The sequence below is a fragment of the Oryctolagus cuniculus genome, chromosome 6 (genome assembly GCF_051225735.1).
Source record: "Oryctolagus cuniculus isolate XC-2025 breed Fujian yellow rabbit chromosome 6, ASM5122573v1, whole genome shotgun sequence".
Classification (NCBI taxonomy): Eukaryota; Metazoa; Chordata; class Mammalia; order Lagomorpha; family Leporidae; genus Oryctolagus; species Oryctolagus cuniculus.
The window spans coordinates 128,243,357-128,261,796 of record NC_142872.1 but is presented as its reverse complement, the minus strand read 5'-3'; the positions used below and the strand labels follow the sequence as shown (position 1 = coordinate 128,261,796).

At 42.2% G+C, this 18,440-nt stretch overlaps 1 protein-coding gene across 12 annotated transcripts in view; it reads left to right on the top strand.

Annotated features, from left to right (window-relative positions):
- UBR5 (ubiquitin protein ligase E3 component n-recognin 5) overlaps positions 1-18,440 on the top strand; it is a 158,638-nt gene that overhangs the window by 40,856 nt on the left and 99,342 nt on the right. For 10 of the 12 annotated variants that reach the window (XR_016236561.1, XM_070075377.2, XM_070075376.2 and 7 more), the window contains exons 2-5: positions 6,350-6,394; positions 6,772-6,853; positions 7,309-7,385; positions 8,651-8,770. Coding sequence is in view for 7 of the 12 variants with exons in the window: in XM_070075375.2 (XP_069931476.1) it covers positions 6,350-6,394; positions 6,772-6,853; positions 7,309-7,385; positions 8,651-8,770 (324 nt within the window). In the remaining 5 variants the exon portion in view is untranslated. The remainder of the gene's footprint in view (positions 1-6,349; positions 6,395-6,771; positions 6,854-7,308; positions 7,386-8,650; positions 8,771-18,440) is intronic. The other 2 variants (XM_089336424.1, XM_089336423.1) reach the window with 1 other exon arrangement.

Genomic DNA, 18,440 nt, shown 5'->3' with positions numbered 1-18,440 from the left:
TGTGTATTTGGAGAATACCTGGCTTCTTACATGAATGACGAGAGCTGAGTTGAGTTTTAACACATTTCTTGCTGGAGTCTATGGCTTAGTATGTGTGATACCCAAGTTTTACTGACCATTTTCTGTTGATTGTTACATGGATTATTAAGCTAAGATGTGGATAGGTAAAAATTGTGTTACCCTGTGTGGATGTGTGTCACTCCCCCATTCGCGGAGGAACGACACAGGACCCTGCGCTGTTCTTTTGTCTGCTCGGCCCTTCCCGGGTTTGCTGCTGGTTCTTCCCGGGTTGGCTGCCGACCCCTCCACCTCCGTGGAGGGGCGGCTCCCCCTGCCACTTTCCCCACTTCCGCGGGAAAGCGGCACACCGCCGGCCGGCTCTCTCGGGGGCTGCACAGGTGTTATTCGGATAGATGTTCCTGGTGCATGTTGTCTCTCTCCTCCTTTATAGTCCTCTTCCACCAATCCCAACTCTGCTACCCACACGCCGAGTACACTGCTCTCCTCCAATCAGGAGCAGCTCCTGCAGCTTGTCAAGTTGGTGAGAGGCAGCTGTGTAGAAGCTGTTTCCTCCTCTCCCAGCGCCATATTGTGGGAGAGCAGATGCATAGAATAAGTCTTAATTCCAGTAACTTAGTCTAGTCCGAGTTGCTCCCCACAGATGTGTATTCAGAAGCTGGTGTGCTGTCTATTACAAGCTGTTTTTGAGTAAGGGCTGAGTTACTGAATTTTTTTTTTTAAATTCATTTGTTTATTTGAAAGGCAGAATTACAGAGAGAGAGAGAGAGAGAGAGAGGTCTTCCATCTGCTGGTTCACTCACGAGAGAGAGAGAGAGGTCTTCCATCTGCTGGTTCACTCCCGAGAGAGAGAGAGGGAGAAGGAGAGACTGGAACTGGTGCCCATATGGGATGCCAGCATAGCAGGCGATGGCTTTATCCGCTACACCACAGCACTGGCCCCTGAATGTTGTGGTTTTTTTTTTTTCCCCCTATTTAAGTCATTTGGTTATGTGTTGTATGGGCAACTGTCCTAAAAGAAATGCGTATGTTCTTGTGATTCTTTCTTGATCTTCCTTATGGGGTGAGAAGGAAGACTTGGAGAGTTAATTGAGATTAGGATCAGAAATCTTTGCTGTCAGGGCCAGCCCTGTGGTGTAGTGGGCTAAGCCTCTGCCTGTGGCACCGGCATCCCATATGGGTGCTGGTTTGTGTCCCGGCTACTCCTCTTCCAATCCAGCTCTACTGTGAACTGGGAAAGCAGTAGAAGATGGCCCAAGTTCTTGGGCCCGGCACCCACATGGAAGACCCAGGAGAGGCTCCAGGCTTCTGATCGGCCCGGCTCTGGCCCTGGTGGCCATTTGGGGAGTGAACCAGCAGATGGAAGACCTTTCTGTCTCTCCCTCTCTCTGCAACTCCACCTCTCAAATCAGAATCTTAAAAAATTTTTTTTCCGCTGCCTCTGAAGTGATTTTGTATGAGTAATATATATTCTTTGGTGTTGGAACTATAGCCAAGGAAGCGGAGGGGCCAGGGTTGTGGTGCAGCGCGTTAAGCTGCCACCTGGGATGCTGGCATCCCTTAAGGGCACTGGTTCAAGTCTCTGCTGTTCCACTTCTGATCCAGCTCCCTGCTGAAGTGCCTGGGAAAGCAATGGAAGATGGCCTAAGTGCTGGGACCTCTACACCTATGGGGTAGACTTGGAAGAAGTTCCTGGCTCCTGGCTTTGGCTTGGCTCAGTCCTGGCTTTTGGGGCCATTTGGGGAGTGAACCAGTGGATTGGAGATCTCTGTCTCTTTATGTAGCTGTGCTTTTTAAGTAAGGAAATAGATAAATTGATTCTTCTAAAGGGTAGAATATAGAAAAAATTTTGAAAAGTGGTATAGTAGAAGATTTGCAAGTTTTATGCTGTGTTTAATTACTTAGAGTCTGTGTCCCTGCAGACAGAAATGTAAATGGCTAGATAGGAAAGATATTAAATGAGAGAAATACTGTAGAATTTTGTAGGAAGAAAATTAGGACTACCAGGACAGATTCAGAGAGGAGATAGTATTTGAACCGGGTATGAAATAAGTGCTGAAGGAAATGTACTGACCGCTAATGGTGCCACTTTTTGCCATTAGAAACATGAGGAGGCATACCTGGTTCCAGATAGGTGGAAACCATCACCTGGGAGAAGGTGGGATGGCAGAATTGGTTTTCTGTCCTTGATAATTGAAGCCCTTTGGAGATGTAGGTACACCTTAATTTTGTTTTTAAAGAAATTCGGCATGAAAGACCCATCAGATTTAATCCACTGAAGGGGGTGAGTCTGAACAGCAGCTGTGGCAAGCACGGTACAAGCGGAGGGTTCCAGACTGAGCAGTCTGCCGTGAGTGCTGTCGCTGGCTGAGGATCAGTGCGAGGATGAACTAGCTTAGAGTTCTCATGTGAAATTTGGGGAAATTGAGCTTGAAATTATAGGGGGTTTCAAGAGCAGCAAAGAAATAATGTTAGCTTCCACCAGTACTGTTACACTTTGTTTTACTTTCTAGTCACATTAGTTTGCTCCCATCCTACTGTGCTTTGAAAAAAATTACAGTATCTGGATCTACAAAGTGATCTGTGCATTGAAAGGAGTAAAATAGGTTATTCCCTGGAATGGAGCATCAATCTTTGATGCAGGAGTACCAGGGTTGTCAGAGCTTATTGCTAACCTGTCCACTGTGTGTTGCAGCTACTTCTCAAAGGCTTGCTTGTCTGCCCTTGAAAGAGATGAAATGCTGAGTTAGGAGATTGCTTTGTGTGTTATGCTGTACTCTTCAAATTGTTTTCCATCATAACCACATGGAAAGAATTTGTCAGAAATGAAATTTGGTTAGCTCTAACTTGGGTTTCCTTTTATTTTAGAAGGAGGGAAATATTTTTGTTAATATTGCTGAGAGGACATAGAGTTAATCGCTTTAAAAAATTGTGAGCTTTCAGGCAAAGATCCTCTAAAGTAGATGGCATTCAGTGACTCCGTGCATTTGAATGGTCATTCTGTGATTTGTGTGTCGTCTGTGGAAAAGAAAACCAAATGTTCCTTAAGTATAGTTAATTTTTCTTGCTTGAAAATGTCTTTGTCACCATTATCTGTATCCATGTCAAGTAATTAATAAGGGGCTGGTATAGTCAAGATAACTGTCTTGACATTTGAAAGAATGATACATTTTGTATAAACTTAAGAACTGAATTTCAGAATTTTTTTAATTGATATTTGGGAAAATTTCTAAGTGTCTTTGTAAAATATAGATTAAAGTTTCAGATTGTGAAATAGATAAGCCATGGCATTAAGTGCTGTTTCTATATAGACATATTTATCCTTAACTGATATACATTCATAAGTATTTCAGAATGGGCTAGAACCATAGGTGACGGATAGTCCTTACCCGTGTACGTGAGAACTGGAGTGGGCTTCAGTGAGCCCTGTTAGAAGATGAGCTATGGCACAGTAGGTTAAGCTGCTGTATTCAACGTTGACATCCCCTGTGGGTGTTGGTTCATGTCCCCACTGCTCCAGTTTTGATCCAGCTTCCTGCTAATGCGCCTGAGAAAGCAGCAGAAGATAGCCCAAGTTCGTGGGCCTCTGCACCTATGTGGGAGAGCCAGAAGGTTCTGGCTTCGGATCAGACCAGCTGTGGCGCAGTAGGTTAAAGCCCTGGGCTGAAGTGCCGGCATCCCATTTGGGTGCCGGTTCTAGTCCTGGCTGTTCCACTTCCAGTCCAGCTCTCTGCCATGGTCTGGGAAAGCAGTAGGAGATGGCCCAAGGCTTTGGACCTCTGCACTCATGTGGGAAACCCAGAAGCAGCTCTTGGCTCCTGGGACTTCAGATCGGCTCAGCTCTGGCCATTGTAGCCATTTAGGGAGTGAACCAGTGGATGGAAGACCTTTCTTTCTCTTCCTCTCTCTGTATCTCTTTCAAATAAATTAAAAAAAAAAAAAAAAAAAAAAGAACCTAACAATGAGTAACTAATCATTAATTGATTAAATTGAGAGAGAGCCCACAAGCCCTTATGTCTGCTGGTTCATTTTGCAAATGCTGGCTATGGCCAGGGCTGGACCAACGTGGAAAGCCAGGAATCAGTATCACAATCTAGATCTCCCACGTGAGTAGCAGAAACCCAGTTACAGGACACTATCTGCTGCCTGCTGAGGTCTGCATTAGGAGGAAACTGGAATCCGAAGTTGGAGCAGGAATCAGACACGGGCCTTCTGATGTGGGATGCAGGTGTCTTTTTTTTTTTTTTTTTTTTTTTTCTGTCTTGACAGGTAGAGATATAGACAGAGAGAGACACACAGAGAGAAAGGTCTTCCTTGCATTGGTTCACTCCCCAAATGGCTACAACAGCCAGCGCACTATGCTGATCCGAAGCAAGGAGCCAGGTGCTTCCTCCTGGTCTTCCATGCTGGTGCAGGGCCCAAGCACTTGGGCCATCCTCCACTGCACTCCCGGGCCACAGCAGAGAGCTGGACTGGAAGAGGAGCAACTGGGACTAGAACCCGGTGCCCACATGGGATGCTGGTGCCGCAGGCAGATTAACCAAGTGAACCATGGCGCCGGCCCCGCAAGTGCCTTAATCACTAGGCTAAATGTGTTTAAGATTGGAAAAATGTAATTGATAGTAGGAGCATTTCCATTATCTCCTTAGTAGCCTGAAATAGGCCTTTAAGTTCTTGGATAATTAAATATTTTATAGCATTTTTGATATTCTCAACTTTCTAAATAACTTTTTAAATAACATCTGCATGGAGTGACATTTGGAGCCAAGGAAGCAGCATTTAATTTTAGTTTCATTTATTGTACAGTTTTGAAAAGGTCTTTGACAACTTGTATTTCACCTCAACACTGGGTATTTTGGAAACATTGTCCAGAGACAGTTTTGAGCCAGTACAAAAGGAATGAAAAGGAACGAGGTTAGGTTTATGTCAGTGGACAGAGTGTCAGAGTTAGAGTGTCAGAGGCAAAGCCTTTCTTTCCCAGCCTTTTCTCCTGCTGTAGCGCCAGCCTGGTAGAAGTTTCCATGAGCTAACTTGGGGTAAACGTGGCCTGGGAGGGCGAGTGAGCTCCTTCTGCTCCCAGTGTCCTGTTCATGAGGCAGTGCTCCGACCAAGTTGTGTCTTGTCGTGGGATGCAGGAGGGTGCTTCGTAAACAAGGAATGCAGTGAAAGGCTTGACTTCCCAGGACCCAGGAAAGTAAATGCAGCACCAGGCCATGAAAACGAAAGCGTATGATTTTAGTGAGGCCGAACGAATCACATGTGATCAGATGCTGTTTTTGGGACTGAGAAAAAAATATCATCAGCTAGTGTTAGTTTTCTTGGAAGATGAATAAAGTATCATTAGAAAGTTAACTATTCTGTGTGATTTGGTACTGGATAGTTACTGTGCATGATTGAAAAATGCCTCTCAGTGGTGTCAGGGGATAGAATTTAAGGGTAAGGTTAAAGGACAACTGGTGCCGATTTAGAATCTCTCTTACTGACAATTGGATTATTTGCCAGTAGATTAGGATTTACAGACTGCCGCAAATCATATAAACTAGCTTTGCTGTGATTTATTTTTGGAGCATGTGTGGTACTTTCAATGTCAGTACAGATGATTGAAATTTTATTTCATTCCTTCTGTCACTCTAGAGAGCAGAATTCGTGGCATTCTGTAAAAATTTCTAAAGATCAGGTAGTTGTTTGGACTCTTAAATATCTACATTTGCTTACATGTTAACATTATACAGCTACTTCTTAGGCTGACTAAGTGCCCAGGCTGATTTAGTCTTCTCTGTTCAAGAGTGTTTAAGAATGAGGGAAGCAGCTAAATCGTGAGAGACAGCAAGTTCATAGTTCTCTGTGTGTAAGCTGTTGAAATTTTAGTTTGGTGTCATAAGGCCTGTAAACAACTTGCCAAGTAATTTGGCTTTTGGACTTTGCCTACCCCATTCTGTTAAGTTCTTAATAGACCTGTGTTACTTGAGTATTTTCATTTTATGATTCCATGTCTGTTTAGAAGTCTCTTTTGGTATAGATAGCACATTTCTTATAAATGAGCTTTCCATTGGGTGTACACTTTAGAAGCCTTTCCCTCATCTGTAAAGTGGATTTAATATTATTACTACTGAAATTGTTATTGGGGTGGTAAGGAGAAGAAACTGCAATTAGCTTCTGACCTTTTTAGGACAGAAGTGAAAGAGAATATTTAAAAAAATGTTTCCATGCAATTTTTTTGTGTGCTCCTATTTGAAATCACCAAAAAAAGGATACAGGTATGTGTAGGAACTATTCTATTTACAAAAGATCTGTACATGTGGTTTATTAATGTTTTGTTTTGTTTTTAAAGGTTACGGGAAGTTTCAGAGAAACTGAATAAATATAATTTAAACAGGTAAGAGCTTTAAGATAACTTAATTTTCTCACAAAGACTGAATTTTGCCTTATTAGGAAAAAGAACTCAGCAAGTGACCCAGTATGATTAATATGAACATGATTATGATCAGGTTAAGAATCATTTAATCTGTCAACCTTTTGTGAATTGAGTTCACGTGGATATGGTTTCATCAGAATGAATTAAAAATCTGCATAACAGGGAGCCCAGGGATTTAGGGGGATATTATAATTGTTTTTCAATTGTTGCTTAAAAATACATAAACACTAGTTTTATAAAAATAGATTTTGCCAGCTATTTTTTCTTTAATTGGATTTTTAAACAAGTAATGACATATCTATCATTTAAAAATAATTTTACTTCTTTTTATTCCTCAGCCACCCCCCTTTGAATGTATTGGAACAGGCTACTATTAAACAGTGTGTGGTGGGACCAAATCATGCCGCCTTTCTTCTTGAGGTAAGTTATCTGCTCTGAGGTAGAGAAATGGGGGCGGGAGGGGGGGCAACAGTTACAGTACAATTGTGCAATACTTCTTTTGTAACCAAGGAAAACAGTAGCTACTGCTAAGAGTTATTTTCATTATCTCCCAGTTCTCTTTTCTTGTGTGTATTTCCTGGCTCAGAGGAAGCCTAAATGATTTCCTAGTACTTGAAACTAGACAGTAACAGAAGGAGGAGGCACCTGTTACTTTCTCTGTGAGTCCTGTCAGTTTGAGATGTTACAGATTATTTTCTGGTGGTTGCTTGATAATGTGCGTCCTGTTTCCCAACTGAGGTGTGAGTACTTTCTAGAAGAGACCTTATTTGTTGTTTTCTGAATTGACAGTGGTAGGCTCAGAATCTGTTTGAATAAAGTCACATTTTAATACACACGTTTACTTTGAGAATTTCTTTTATTTCCCTTGCTTTTAGGATGGTAGAGTTTGCAGGATCGGTTTTTCAGTACAGCCAGACAGATTGGAATTGGGTAAACCTGATAATACTGATGGGTAAGACATGACCTTTCTATTTAATGCAGCATGTATCCAGCTCTCAGAATGTATTATGTTTAAGTTTTGCTTTGGTAGCCCTCAAATAAAAATCATGACAGAAAATGAAATGATTAAAATAGAGTGAAATGGTTAGTTTGTAGTTCAAATTTAAACTAAAAAAAAAAATTTATTTATTTATATATTTGAGAGGCAGCGTTCAACAGTGAGAAGAGGTAAGATAGAGAGAAAAGAGAGATCTTTCCATTTGCTAGTTCGCTTACCAAATGGACCAGGCCGAAGCCAGGAACTTCATCCTTGTCTCCCCTGCAGGTACAGAGGCCCAAGTACTTGGGTCATCTTCCACTGCTTTCCCAAGAGCATTAAAGGGGAACCGGATCAGAAGTGGAGTGCCTGGGAATCAAACCAGTGTTGTAGGCAGGAACTGAACCTGATACACAGTAATGCTGGTCCCATGATATTAATTTTTAAACAATCAATGCTTTGCAGCCAAAACATTAACGTTAACATTAAAAGTAGCAGAGGAATGAATTATCACGTAACAGAAACAGGTTCCCAGAAGAATAATAATATGTATTTCATAGGTCCTGAGTTAAATATGCCGCTGGACTGAAATGATTTTATAGATCCTGTGTTCTTCCCTTTAATATTTCCAAGTCATTAACTCAATTTGAAAGCAACAGAGATCTTTTAAGAATTTTGGTCATAAGGAGCCAGCCCTGTGATGCTGGCATCCCATTTTGGAGTACCAGCTACGTGGTGGTTTCCAGTCAGGCTCTCTGCTAATGTGCCAGGGAAGGTAGTGGATGATGGTCCCAGTGCTTTGGGCCCCTGCCATCCATGTGGGAGACCCAGCCTGGCCCAGCTCTGATGTGGCCATTTCAGGGGAGTGAACCAGTGAATGGAAAATCTCTATCTCTCAACATTCTGGCTTTAAAAATTGAAAAATAAGAATCAAACATACAATTTGTGTGTGACTAAATGGACCAAGATGAAATACAAATGTAATTGCTACTTTAATAAGTGTATTTAAAAAAATTTTTTTTTATCCTTAAAAATTATAATATGTGAAAAAGGATGCTTAATATTGTTTGATAAGTCTCGGTTGGCTTTTTTTTTTTAAAGGAAAATATGATAAATTTTAAAACTCTATAGAAAAATGTTAGCTTTAACATTTATTTGCAGTGGACATGTGAAAGTCAAGGTTTGTTTCTAAGCAGTTTGGTGCTGTTTGTGATTATTCCACCTCTTTTTTTTTTCCTTAGGTCAAAGTTGAACAGCAACTCGGGGGCTGGGAGGACTTCAAGGCCTGGTAGGACAAGTGACTCCCCGTGGTTTCTCTCAGGTTCTGAGACTCTGGGCAGGTTGGCAGGCAACACCCTGGGGTAAGTCTTGGCCACTGTTCAGTCTGTGCTGTTGTTCTGTGAGAGTGCTTTCTTCTGGCTGACCTTTAGGCTTACCAAGGGCTAGGGTGAGGCAACTCCACTGAACTCTGGGCAGGGAGCACTTGGTGCTCACAGTGAGCTGCCATGATAAAGAACCCACAGGGGCTGGTGCTGGTGCAGAGGATTAAAGCCCTGGTCTGCTGCGCTGGCATCCCAAATGGGTGCCAGTTCAAGTCCTGGCTGCCCCACTTCCAATCCAGCTCCCTGCTAAGGTACCTGAGAAAGCAGCAGACGAAGGCCAAAGTGCTTGGGCCCTTATGCCCAGGTGGGAGACCTAGATGAAGCTTTTGGCTCCTGGCCCAGCCCTGGTCATTGCAGACATTTAGGGAGTGAACCAGTGGCTGGATGACCTTTCTCTCTCTGTATCTCTCCTTTCAGATAAATATAATACATATTTATTTATTTTTAAAAGATTTATTTATTTGTTTGAAAAGCAGAGTTACAGAGAGGTAGAGGCAGAGAGAGAGAGAGAGAGAGAGAGAGAGGTCTTCCATCTGCTGGTTCTCTCCCTAAATGGTCACAATGGCCAGAGCTGAGCCAATCCAAAGCCAGGAGCCAGGAGCTTCTTCTGGCTCTCCCACGTGATTGCAGGGGCCCAAGAACTTGGGCCATCTTTTATTGCTTTCCCAGGCCGTAGCAGAGAGCTGGATCAGAGAGGAGCAGCCAGGACTAGAACCGGCACTCATATGGGATGACGGCACTGCAGGTGGTGGCTTCACCTGCTGTGCCACAGCGTTGCCCCCAATAAAATAAGTTTAAAAAAAAACTAAAGATCACAAGGCTTTACAAAAATAATGCATATAGAGTAATTATGACTAATCGAGGTCCTTGAACTTTAAAAATGTATAGAGGTAGATATTTGACCTAGCATTGAGCTGGATGCCCTAGTCCTACCTGTACTCCTGGTCCCAGCTTCCTGATTGTGCAGACCCTCAAGGAAGTAGGTCATAGTCACTGCCACTCATGTGGAAGACCCGGGTTGAATTCCTGGTTATTAGGTTGTGGGCATCTGGGGAGTGAACCAGCAGGTAGAAGCTCTGTTTGTCTCTTTGCCTCTTTAAATGAATGAATGAATGAATGAATGTCATGGGGCCAATGTTGGGTCATCTCATCTGGGTACTGGTTTTAGTTTCGGCTGCTCCACTTCCCATCCAGCTCCCTGCTAGTGCACCTGGGAGAGCAGCAGAAGATGGCCCAAGTGCTTGGGCCTCTGCCACTCATGTGGCATCTTAAATGAAGTTCCAGGCTCATGGCTTTGCCTGTCCCAACCCCGGCTGTTGTGGCCATTTGGGGAATGGAAGATCTCTCTCTATCACTCCTCCCCCGTAACTACCTTTCAAGTACATAAATTGGTGAAAAATATGTTTATCATGTCCCTTGTCGTGCTGTGCATCTCATTTAAAATTTTAAATAATTCCATCTTTGATCACCTTTCAAAACTTAGATGAAAAAACTTAGCTAAAGTTATAAACTGGCAAACTAAAGAAACCATACACAAAGTTCAAGCCAGATGTTTTTATTCCTTTTATACTTTGATCCTCGAATGGCCATATTTTCTGAAATACCTCGTTAATGAATGATTATAACTAATGCTAATCCAGTCAAAGTATGTGTTTAAAGGATGATTAGGAAGATAACTAGAAGCAGTTGAAATGATTTCAAAATATAATGAAGGAAGTTTTTTTGTGGAGATTATGAATTGATATCTGAAAGTTGGATTAAAAGATTGGTATCCCAGAGTGCTTTCTTTGTTTGCTTTTGTGTTCTTATGCTGAAATTAATTTGGGTTGTGAGGAAGGTCACTAGGGTGACTGTATCCTGTAGCTCATTAAATATAGCTCTGGCCTTCATGAAAATGTCATATCTACTTTAAATGGCCTCATGAAAATGTGATAGCAAATGAAGATTTGTATTTGATAAACCTGGGAAAACCTGATTATACTTAAGAAAGAATAACTATTACCTATCATGCTGTGTAAAATCATACTTGAAGGAAACTTTTTCATTTTTTGTTTGGTTCACGAGTCAGCAGAGTATTAGCTTTGGGCCAAATCCAGCCCCTCATGTTTGCTCTGAAATGTAGCCATGCTCCGTCTGTGGCTGCTTCTCTGCTCTCGAGGCAGAGGTAAGTAGTGGCCCCACACTGCTTAGCTCCCAAATCCCAGTGTATGATCTGTTTGGCCTTTTATAGTAAAAGTTGTCTGATCCCGGGTTCAGTTTTATCAGTTTCAGTAGTGGCATTTTTTACTATCTTTATACTCTGGTTTTTTTGTTTGTTTGTTTTGTTTTTTAATCTAGCTTCTCATTTTGAAATAATTGTCCAAAACATTAGAACTCTTTTCAGTCAGCTTCCTCAGATGGCAACATCTTCTGTAACTATATTATTAAAACCAAGAAATTCACGTTGCTCATTGCTTAGTCTACAGAGGTGGTTGCAGTTTTGCCCTTTGTGCCCCTAATCCACTTCCTCTGGTCCAGAACTCAGTCCAGGATCCCTGCTGCATTTAGTTGTCATGTTTCTTTAGTTGCCTCCAATTTGGGACAGTTTTTCAGTCCTTTTTAGTCTTTGCAGACCCTGTGAGTTTGAAAAATTGATTATTATTTTGTAAAATGTTTGGATATATCTGTCAGTTCCTCCTGATTAAGCTTAGTTTTGACAAGAATATCAGTGAAGTGGGACTGGCATTGTGTAATGTCCTGTTTCTCATTGTACTTTTACTCACTGGCTTTAGATTTTTTTTGTCTGAATCATTAACTATTGTGTTGGCCAAATGAAAATTTAAAAGAAAATTTCCTTTATTTTCTACCCATTAATTGGCATTTGTAAGAAACAACTTTGTTTTCTGATTCTTATTCCATTTTTTTAAAAAGGATTTATTTATTTTATTTGAAATGAGTTACAGAGAGAAGAGGAAAGACACACACACATACACACACACGGTGGGGGGGGGGAGGGAGGGAGAGAGGGAGAGGTACAGAGAGAGAGAGAGAGAGAGAGAGAGGTCTTTCATCCTTTGATTTGACCCCAAATGGTCGCAGTGACCAGGGATGGGCCAAGCCGATTGATACCAAGAGCCAGGAGCTTCTTCTGGGTCTCCCATGTGGGTGCCCCAAGTACCTGGGCCATCTTCTGCTGCTTTCCCAGGCTCATTAGCAGGGAGCTGGATCTGAAGTGGAGCAGCTGGGACTTGAATTGGCGTCCTTATGGGATGCGAGTGCCGCAGGTAGTGGCCAAACTTGCAATGCCACAGCTTCAGCCCTATTTCTTTTTCTAGTTAAACATTTGTGTCATTAGTCTCAATGCATATTTGTTTTATTCTGTGGTTTATAACCCATTACTGTTAATACCTAGATTTATTTTGGCTATGTTTAAAAGTTATTTATTTGCTGCTCACTAGGCTAATCTTCCGCCTGTGGTGCCGACACCCTGGGTTCTAGTCCTGGTTGGGGTGCCGGTTCTGTCCCAGTTGCTCCTCTTCCAGGCCAGCTCTCTGCTGTGGTCCGGTGTGGGGAGCAACTGGGAGCAACTCGGACTAGACTAAGTTACTGGAATTAAGACTTATTCTATGCATCTGCTCTCCCACAATATGGCGCTGGGAGAGGAGGAAACAGCTTCTACACAGCTGCCTCTCACCAACTTGACAAGCTGCAGGAGCTGCTCCTGATTGGAGGAGAGCAGCGTACTCGGCGTGTGGGTAGCAGAGTTGGGATTGGTGGAAGAGGACTATAAAGGAGGAGAGAGACAACATGCACCAGGAACATCTATCTGAAGGAACACCTGAGCAGCCCCCGAGAGAGCCGGCCGGCGGTGTGCCGCTCCCCTGCGGAAGTGGGGAAAGTGGCAGGGGGCCCGCCCCTCCACGGAGGTGGAGGGACGGTAGCCAACCCAGGAAGAACCAGCAGCAAACCCGGGAAGGGCCGAGCAGACAAAAGAACAGCGCAGGGTCCTGTGTCGTTCCTCCACGAAGATGGGGAGCGACAGTCCGGGAGTGCAGTGGAGGATGGCCCAAATGCTTGGGCCCTGCACCCGCATGGGAGACCAGGAGGAAGCTCCTGGCTCCTGGCTTTGGATCGGTCATTTGAGGGGTGAACCAACGGAAGGAAGACCTTTCTCTCCGTCTCTCTCTCTTTCTCACTGTCTTACTCAAGTTATTTATTTGAATGGCAGAGAGGCACATCGAGATCTTCTGTCTGCTGGTTCACTCCCCACATGATCTGAACACAGGATGCCCAGTGTTCACAATAGCCAGAGCTCAGACTGGGTCTTCCATGCGGATGGCAGAGATCCAGTACCAGAGCCATCAGCTGCTTCATCGCAGGGTGTGCCTTAGCAGGAAGCTGGATTGGAAACAGAGTGGAAACTCCGCCCCAGGCACTTGGATATGGGATGCAGGCATCTATGTTGCTACAACAAATGCCTGCCCGTGACCCCTGGATTTAAATTTTTTTATCTTATCAAACCTGAATATAACCATTTATAGTAGAATGTGTGAGACTGACTTAAATACAGCAGTGGAAACTTTGAAATAAATGAACAATCTTCAAAAAATTAAAATACAGAGGGATTCATCACATTTTGAATCTCCCACACTCATATTTTGTCACACTCCCCTTGTTCTTTCTGTCTTTTCCTGCTACCCCTTTCATCCATACATCAGAACAGACTACAAACTTTCTTTAATGCTGTGTTTATGAATTGTAATATTGAGAAACGTCAGAGTGCTTTGTAAGGCAGGATGTCATTTGTTAGCTGTTATTTTGATTTGCAGAAATTAAATAGTGTGAGAACTTATAGGTTGATTGTCTCTTTTGGGTTCCATGAAAATTCTGTTTCTGGATGGTGACATTGTGACCAAGTTATTTTGTGAATCAAGAAATTTTAGAGTCAAATGTTTGCCTTCCTGATAAATTTTCTTTTTTCTTATTTATACAGTGGTCCCCACCCCAATTATTCTGCATCGATTACATTAAACTTGAAGAAATTTGTATTAGAAAATCTAGGATAGGTATATCTTGAATCCCAAAAGTGGACTCTTTAACCACAAATGTACCAGATACAGTCGTATATGAAAGAGACTTTTCCCACAGACTTTATTTTTTAAGATTCATTCATTTATTTGTTTGAACGTCAGAGAGTTAAGAAGCAGAGGCAGAGAGAGATATCTTCCATCCACTGGTTCCCTCCACTAAATGGCCATAACAGTGGGAGCCGGGCTAATCCGAAGCCAGGAGCTTTTTTTCTCCGTGTGTCTCACGCCGGGGTGGCGGGGTGGTGGTCGTGGTGCAGTCCAAGCACTTGGGTCATCTTCTGCTTTTCTAGGCCATAGCAGAGAGCTGGATCAGAAGAGGAGCAGCTGGGACTCAAACCAGTGGGCCATATGGGATGCCAGCATTGCAGGCAGTGGCTTTACCCGATACACCACAGCGCTGGTCTTCCCACAGACAGAACCCCACCCATTGCTTACTTTGAAAGAGTTATTCTGAATTGGGGTAACTAGTGTGTATTTAAAGATTTTGGAATAATTGGTAGGATTTCTGTCCTCTGTCACCATGGGTAATTGAGAGCTGAGCATGTAGTTTGACTCCAGCATTCTTAGGAATATTTGGCAGTCTTAGTGTTTTCCCTTTGGGGATTTTGCTAACTGGCAGGGTTGGGTGCTGAAGATTTCTAGCCACTGCTGTTTTCTTCTTTAATAATGTAATAATTATCAAATTCATCCTGGGAGATATTTCAAAAATCTCATAACCATGTTTTTGCAAACCACGTGAAGGATAAGAGTACCACATTTATTTGAAGAGTAGGAGTCATTAATAATTAGGTTAAAATGGAGCTGTTAGTATCTAAAGTCCCCTTTGTAATTTCTCATCACTCGAAGTAATAGGTGCTGTATATAAATTACTTTTCTTTGATTTGATTTTCTTTTCTTTGATTTGAGCTCATATGCCTTTAATTAGTACAGGAGCTAATTAATTACAGAAGGTAGTAATTAGTACAGGATTTGCAATGCAGAGGCCAAGCAGGTACTTGGAAATTGCAGATAGTTGAGGTTGGTTATGGGGTGATATGGTAGGCAGGAGGATGCCCCAAGGAGACAGCTGATAGACTGATTGCTGCCACACTGGGCAACTGTTGACAAATCCAAATCAAGCCTGTGTACCTCTGTACCTTTTAAGAAAATCTGCTAAAAATTCAAAAAGGAAAAAAAAAAAAAAACAAGCAAACCTGCAAATAGGCAATTTTTTTGTGTAATCTTTTGCTTAAATGTTGGATGTAATTAATGTTTTCATGGAAATAAATATGCTTATTTATATAGTCACACTTGTTAGTCATACATGTAATGTGTGTGTATACATGCATGCTTTGTGTACGTCTATTTCTAAAATAAACTTCTATTTTAGGATAGTTGCAGATTGACTGAAAAATTACCAAGTACTGAAAATCTCCCATGTACCCTGTATCTAGTTTTTGCTAGTATCAACATTTTATATTAGTATGGTACTTTTATTTCAATGAATGGAATATTTATATGTTATTCTACACTATTATTGTTTTAAAGATTTGTTTTATATAGTTGAAAGGCATAGAGAGGGAGAAAGATCCTTTTTATCTGCTGATTCATTACCCAAATGGCTGCACTGGCCCTGGGCTGGGCCAGGCTGAAGCCAAGAGCCTGGAACTCCATTCTGGTCTCCCAAGTAGTTGGCAAGGGCCCACATACTCAGTGCATTCTGCTGCTTGCCCATGTGCGTTATCAGGGAGCTGGATTGGAAGCAGGGCAGCCAGGAATTGACCAGTGCTCTGACATGGGATGCCAGTGTCACAGACGGTGGCCTAACCCACAACATTAGCCCCATTTACACATGGATGTTACCTGAAGTCACCGGGCACTTAGATTTCTTTTATGTTTTTTTTAAAAACCTGGTTTCCATTTTTTCCTTTCCAGGATGCCATCTAGATTCCATTACACTTACTCATCATTTCTCTTTAGGTTCCTCTTGACTGTGTCAGTGTCTCAGCTTTTTCTTTGTTTTGATGACATGTACTTCTCAGACCAACCAGGTGTACAGGCAAGACTTGACCTATTGGGCTTATGTTTGTAAGCTGTGGACTAATTCCCTGCCAGGTGTGATTTGCTCAGTTGATTGTGAATCACTCTGTACCTTGAGTGTTATATAATAGGCTCAGAATTGTAGGATTAATCTAATAAGCAAAACAAAGTAGTATTTGGTTTTCCCTGTGTTTTTATTCAACATTAAAAGATATTTATCTTAGGGTATGCAGTTGGCCACATAGTTAAGAAGCCTGGTGTCCCCCATCTGAATGCTTAGCTTCAACTCTTGACTCTTGCCCCTGATTCTAGCTTCTTGCCAGTGCAGCCCCTGGGAAGCAGGTAATGGATGGCTTAAGTAATTGAGTCCCTGTCCCTAACCTGAATTGAGTTCCCAGCTACCAGCTTCCACCTTATCCTAGCATGGAGTGTTGTGGATATTTGGAGATTGAACTTGCAAATAGGAGCTCTCTGCCTGTCCTTTTGTTTGTGTGTTTGTCTGTCTCTGCCTCTGAAATAAAGAAAAAATTATATATCCCATTATAATTATAGAGGGAAGCACTGATTACAGTAGTTGTCTTTAGCGACCACCAAGAGCCTCTGTTAGTACTATCTGTTTAACACATGAATCTTCAGATAGTGAGCTTTCGAGGAATGTTTAGGAACACAGTGTTTAGGTATGTGGCTTTGTAGGTGGTTTGGATTCTTATAGGAGAAACACTGCATAGAAGGTGAGTGGAAAAAAATGTTTTACAGTAACAATCAAATGGGCAAAGCCAGAGATATTTTGACAATTTTCTTTCAACAAATTCATTTTGAGATTTGTGTAGCAAAGATTGCAAACTGACAGATGGTGGTCTTGTAATGGATTAAAACAAGCAGAGCTTAAAGAGAAGAATTTTTGAGTGTTTTTGATGGGCAGTATTCTCCCCTCTACCTTGTTGTTGTGGCTGCCTTTGTTTGTGCCTCTATCTCTCATGGAGATTTGAGTTTGTGATGCCTGTACTGTCTGGCCAGGAACAGATATGTTACTTGGGTGGCATTTAAATATCTGATCAGGCTTTCTAGTATTTCTTTTCCTGGAGCAAAAATGGCATACATTCCTTGGTGGAAATGTCAAGTCATCACTTTTATCTATGTTGACCATATATTTATTGTCCAAACTTGGGGCATTTTTGAGTGAAATTAAGCTCAGAAAATAGACTTAAACTGGCTATCTGTCCCAGGCATACTGTGACATATGGTCACCCCAGTTGTATCTTTTCAGAACTCTTTAGTGTGGCGTTTCCTGTTTTCAAGTTGAAGTAGTATATTTAGCTTTTGGATGTTGAAGCATTCCAAAGAGTAGTTCCACCTGAAAGAACTAGGTTGTAGAACTTACAGACGACTATCATGAGAAGTGCCAAAGCCGATTTGAATTCCTGTTTGTTTCTTTCATCCTATGTTGTTTTCTGTTGCATAATATTCTTAATACCTATAACTTGAAAATTTCTAGAATAGTGTTTTATTAGATAGCATAATTTTTACTGCATATTTAAAATTTTTATTTAATTGTAGTAAAAAGTAGTTTAGCATTTTTACCATTTATATAGTCGCATATTTGTTGAACTTTTGCATCTTGCAAATCTGAATCTATACCCACTGAAAAACAGTTCCCCCTTTCTCCTCCCGCCTTAGGCACTGTGAGCCACCATCCTGCTTTGTGATTTCTATGAATTTCACTTTTTCAGATGCCTCATGTAAGGGGAATCCTATAGTATTTGTCTTTGTGACTGGCTTATTTCAGTTAGTATAATGTCCTCAAAATGCATCCATGTTGTAGCCTGTGAAAGGATTTACTTCATTAGGCTCAACAGTGTTCTTTTATGTGTATATATCGCTTTTCAAAAAACTCATTCCTCCATGAACCTCTGGGTTGCTTCTCCCGCTTCACAGCTGTGAATAGTGCTGCTGTGAACGTGAGAATGCAAAAATATCTTCGAGGGGTTGCTGCCGTGGTGCAGTGGATCAGGCCCCCTCCTGTCATGCTGGCATCCTATATGAGCACTGGTTCGAGTCCCAAGTTACCTTACTTCTTATCCAGCTCCCTGTAATGTGCCTGGGAAAGCAGCAGAAGACGGCCCAAGTGCTTGGCCCCATGCCACCCATGTGGGAGACCTGGATGGAGTTCCTGGCTCCTGGCTTAATCCTGACCCAGCTCGGGCCATTTGAGCAGTGAAGCAGCAGATGGAAGATCTCTCTCCTTCTCTCCCTCTTTCTCTCTCTGTAACTATGCCTTTCAAATAAATAACTGAATTTCTAAAAAAGAAATCTTGGAGCCAGTGCTGCAGCATAGTCCATTAAGCCACCGTCTGCAGGCTAGCATTGCATGAGGGCACCAGTTCAAGATTTGGCTGCTGTACTTCTGGTCCAGGTCCCTGCTGATGTGCCTGGGAAAGCAGCCAAATGCTTGGGCCGTTGCACCCATGTGAGAGACCCAGAAGAAGCTTCTGGCTGCTGGCTCCCGCCTGGCTCATGCTGGCTATTGCAACCATCTGGGGAATGAACCAGCAGATGAGACT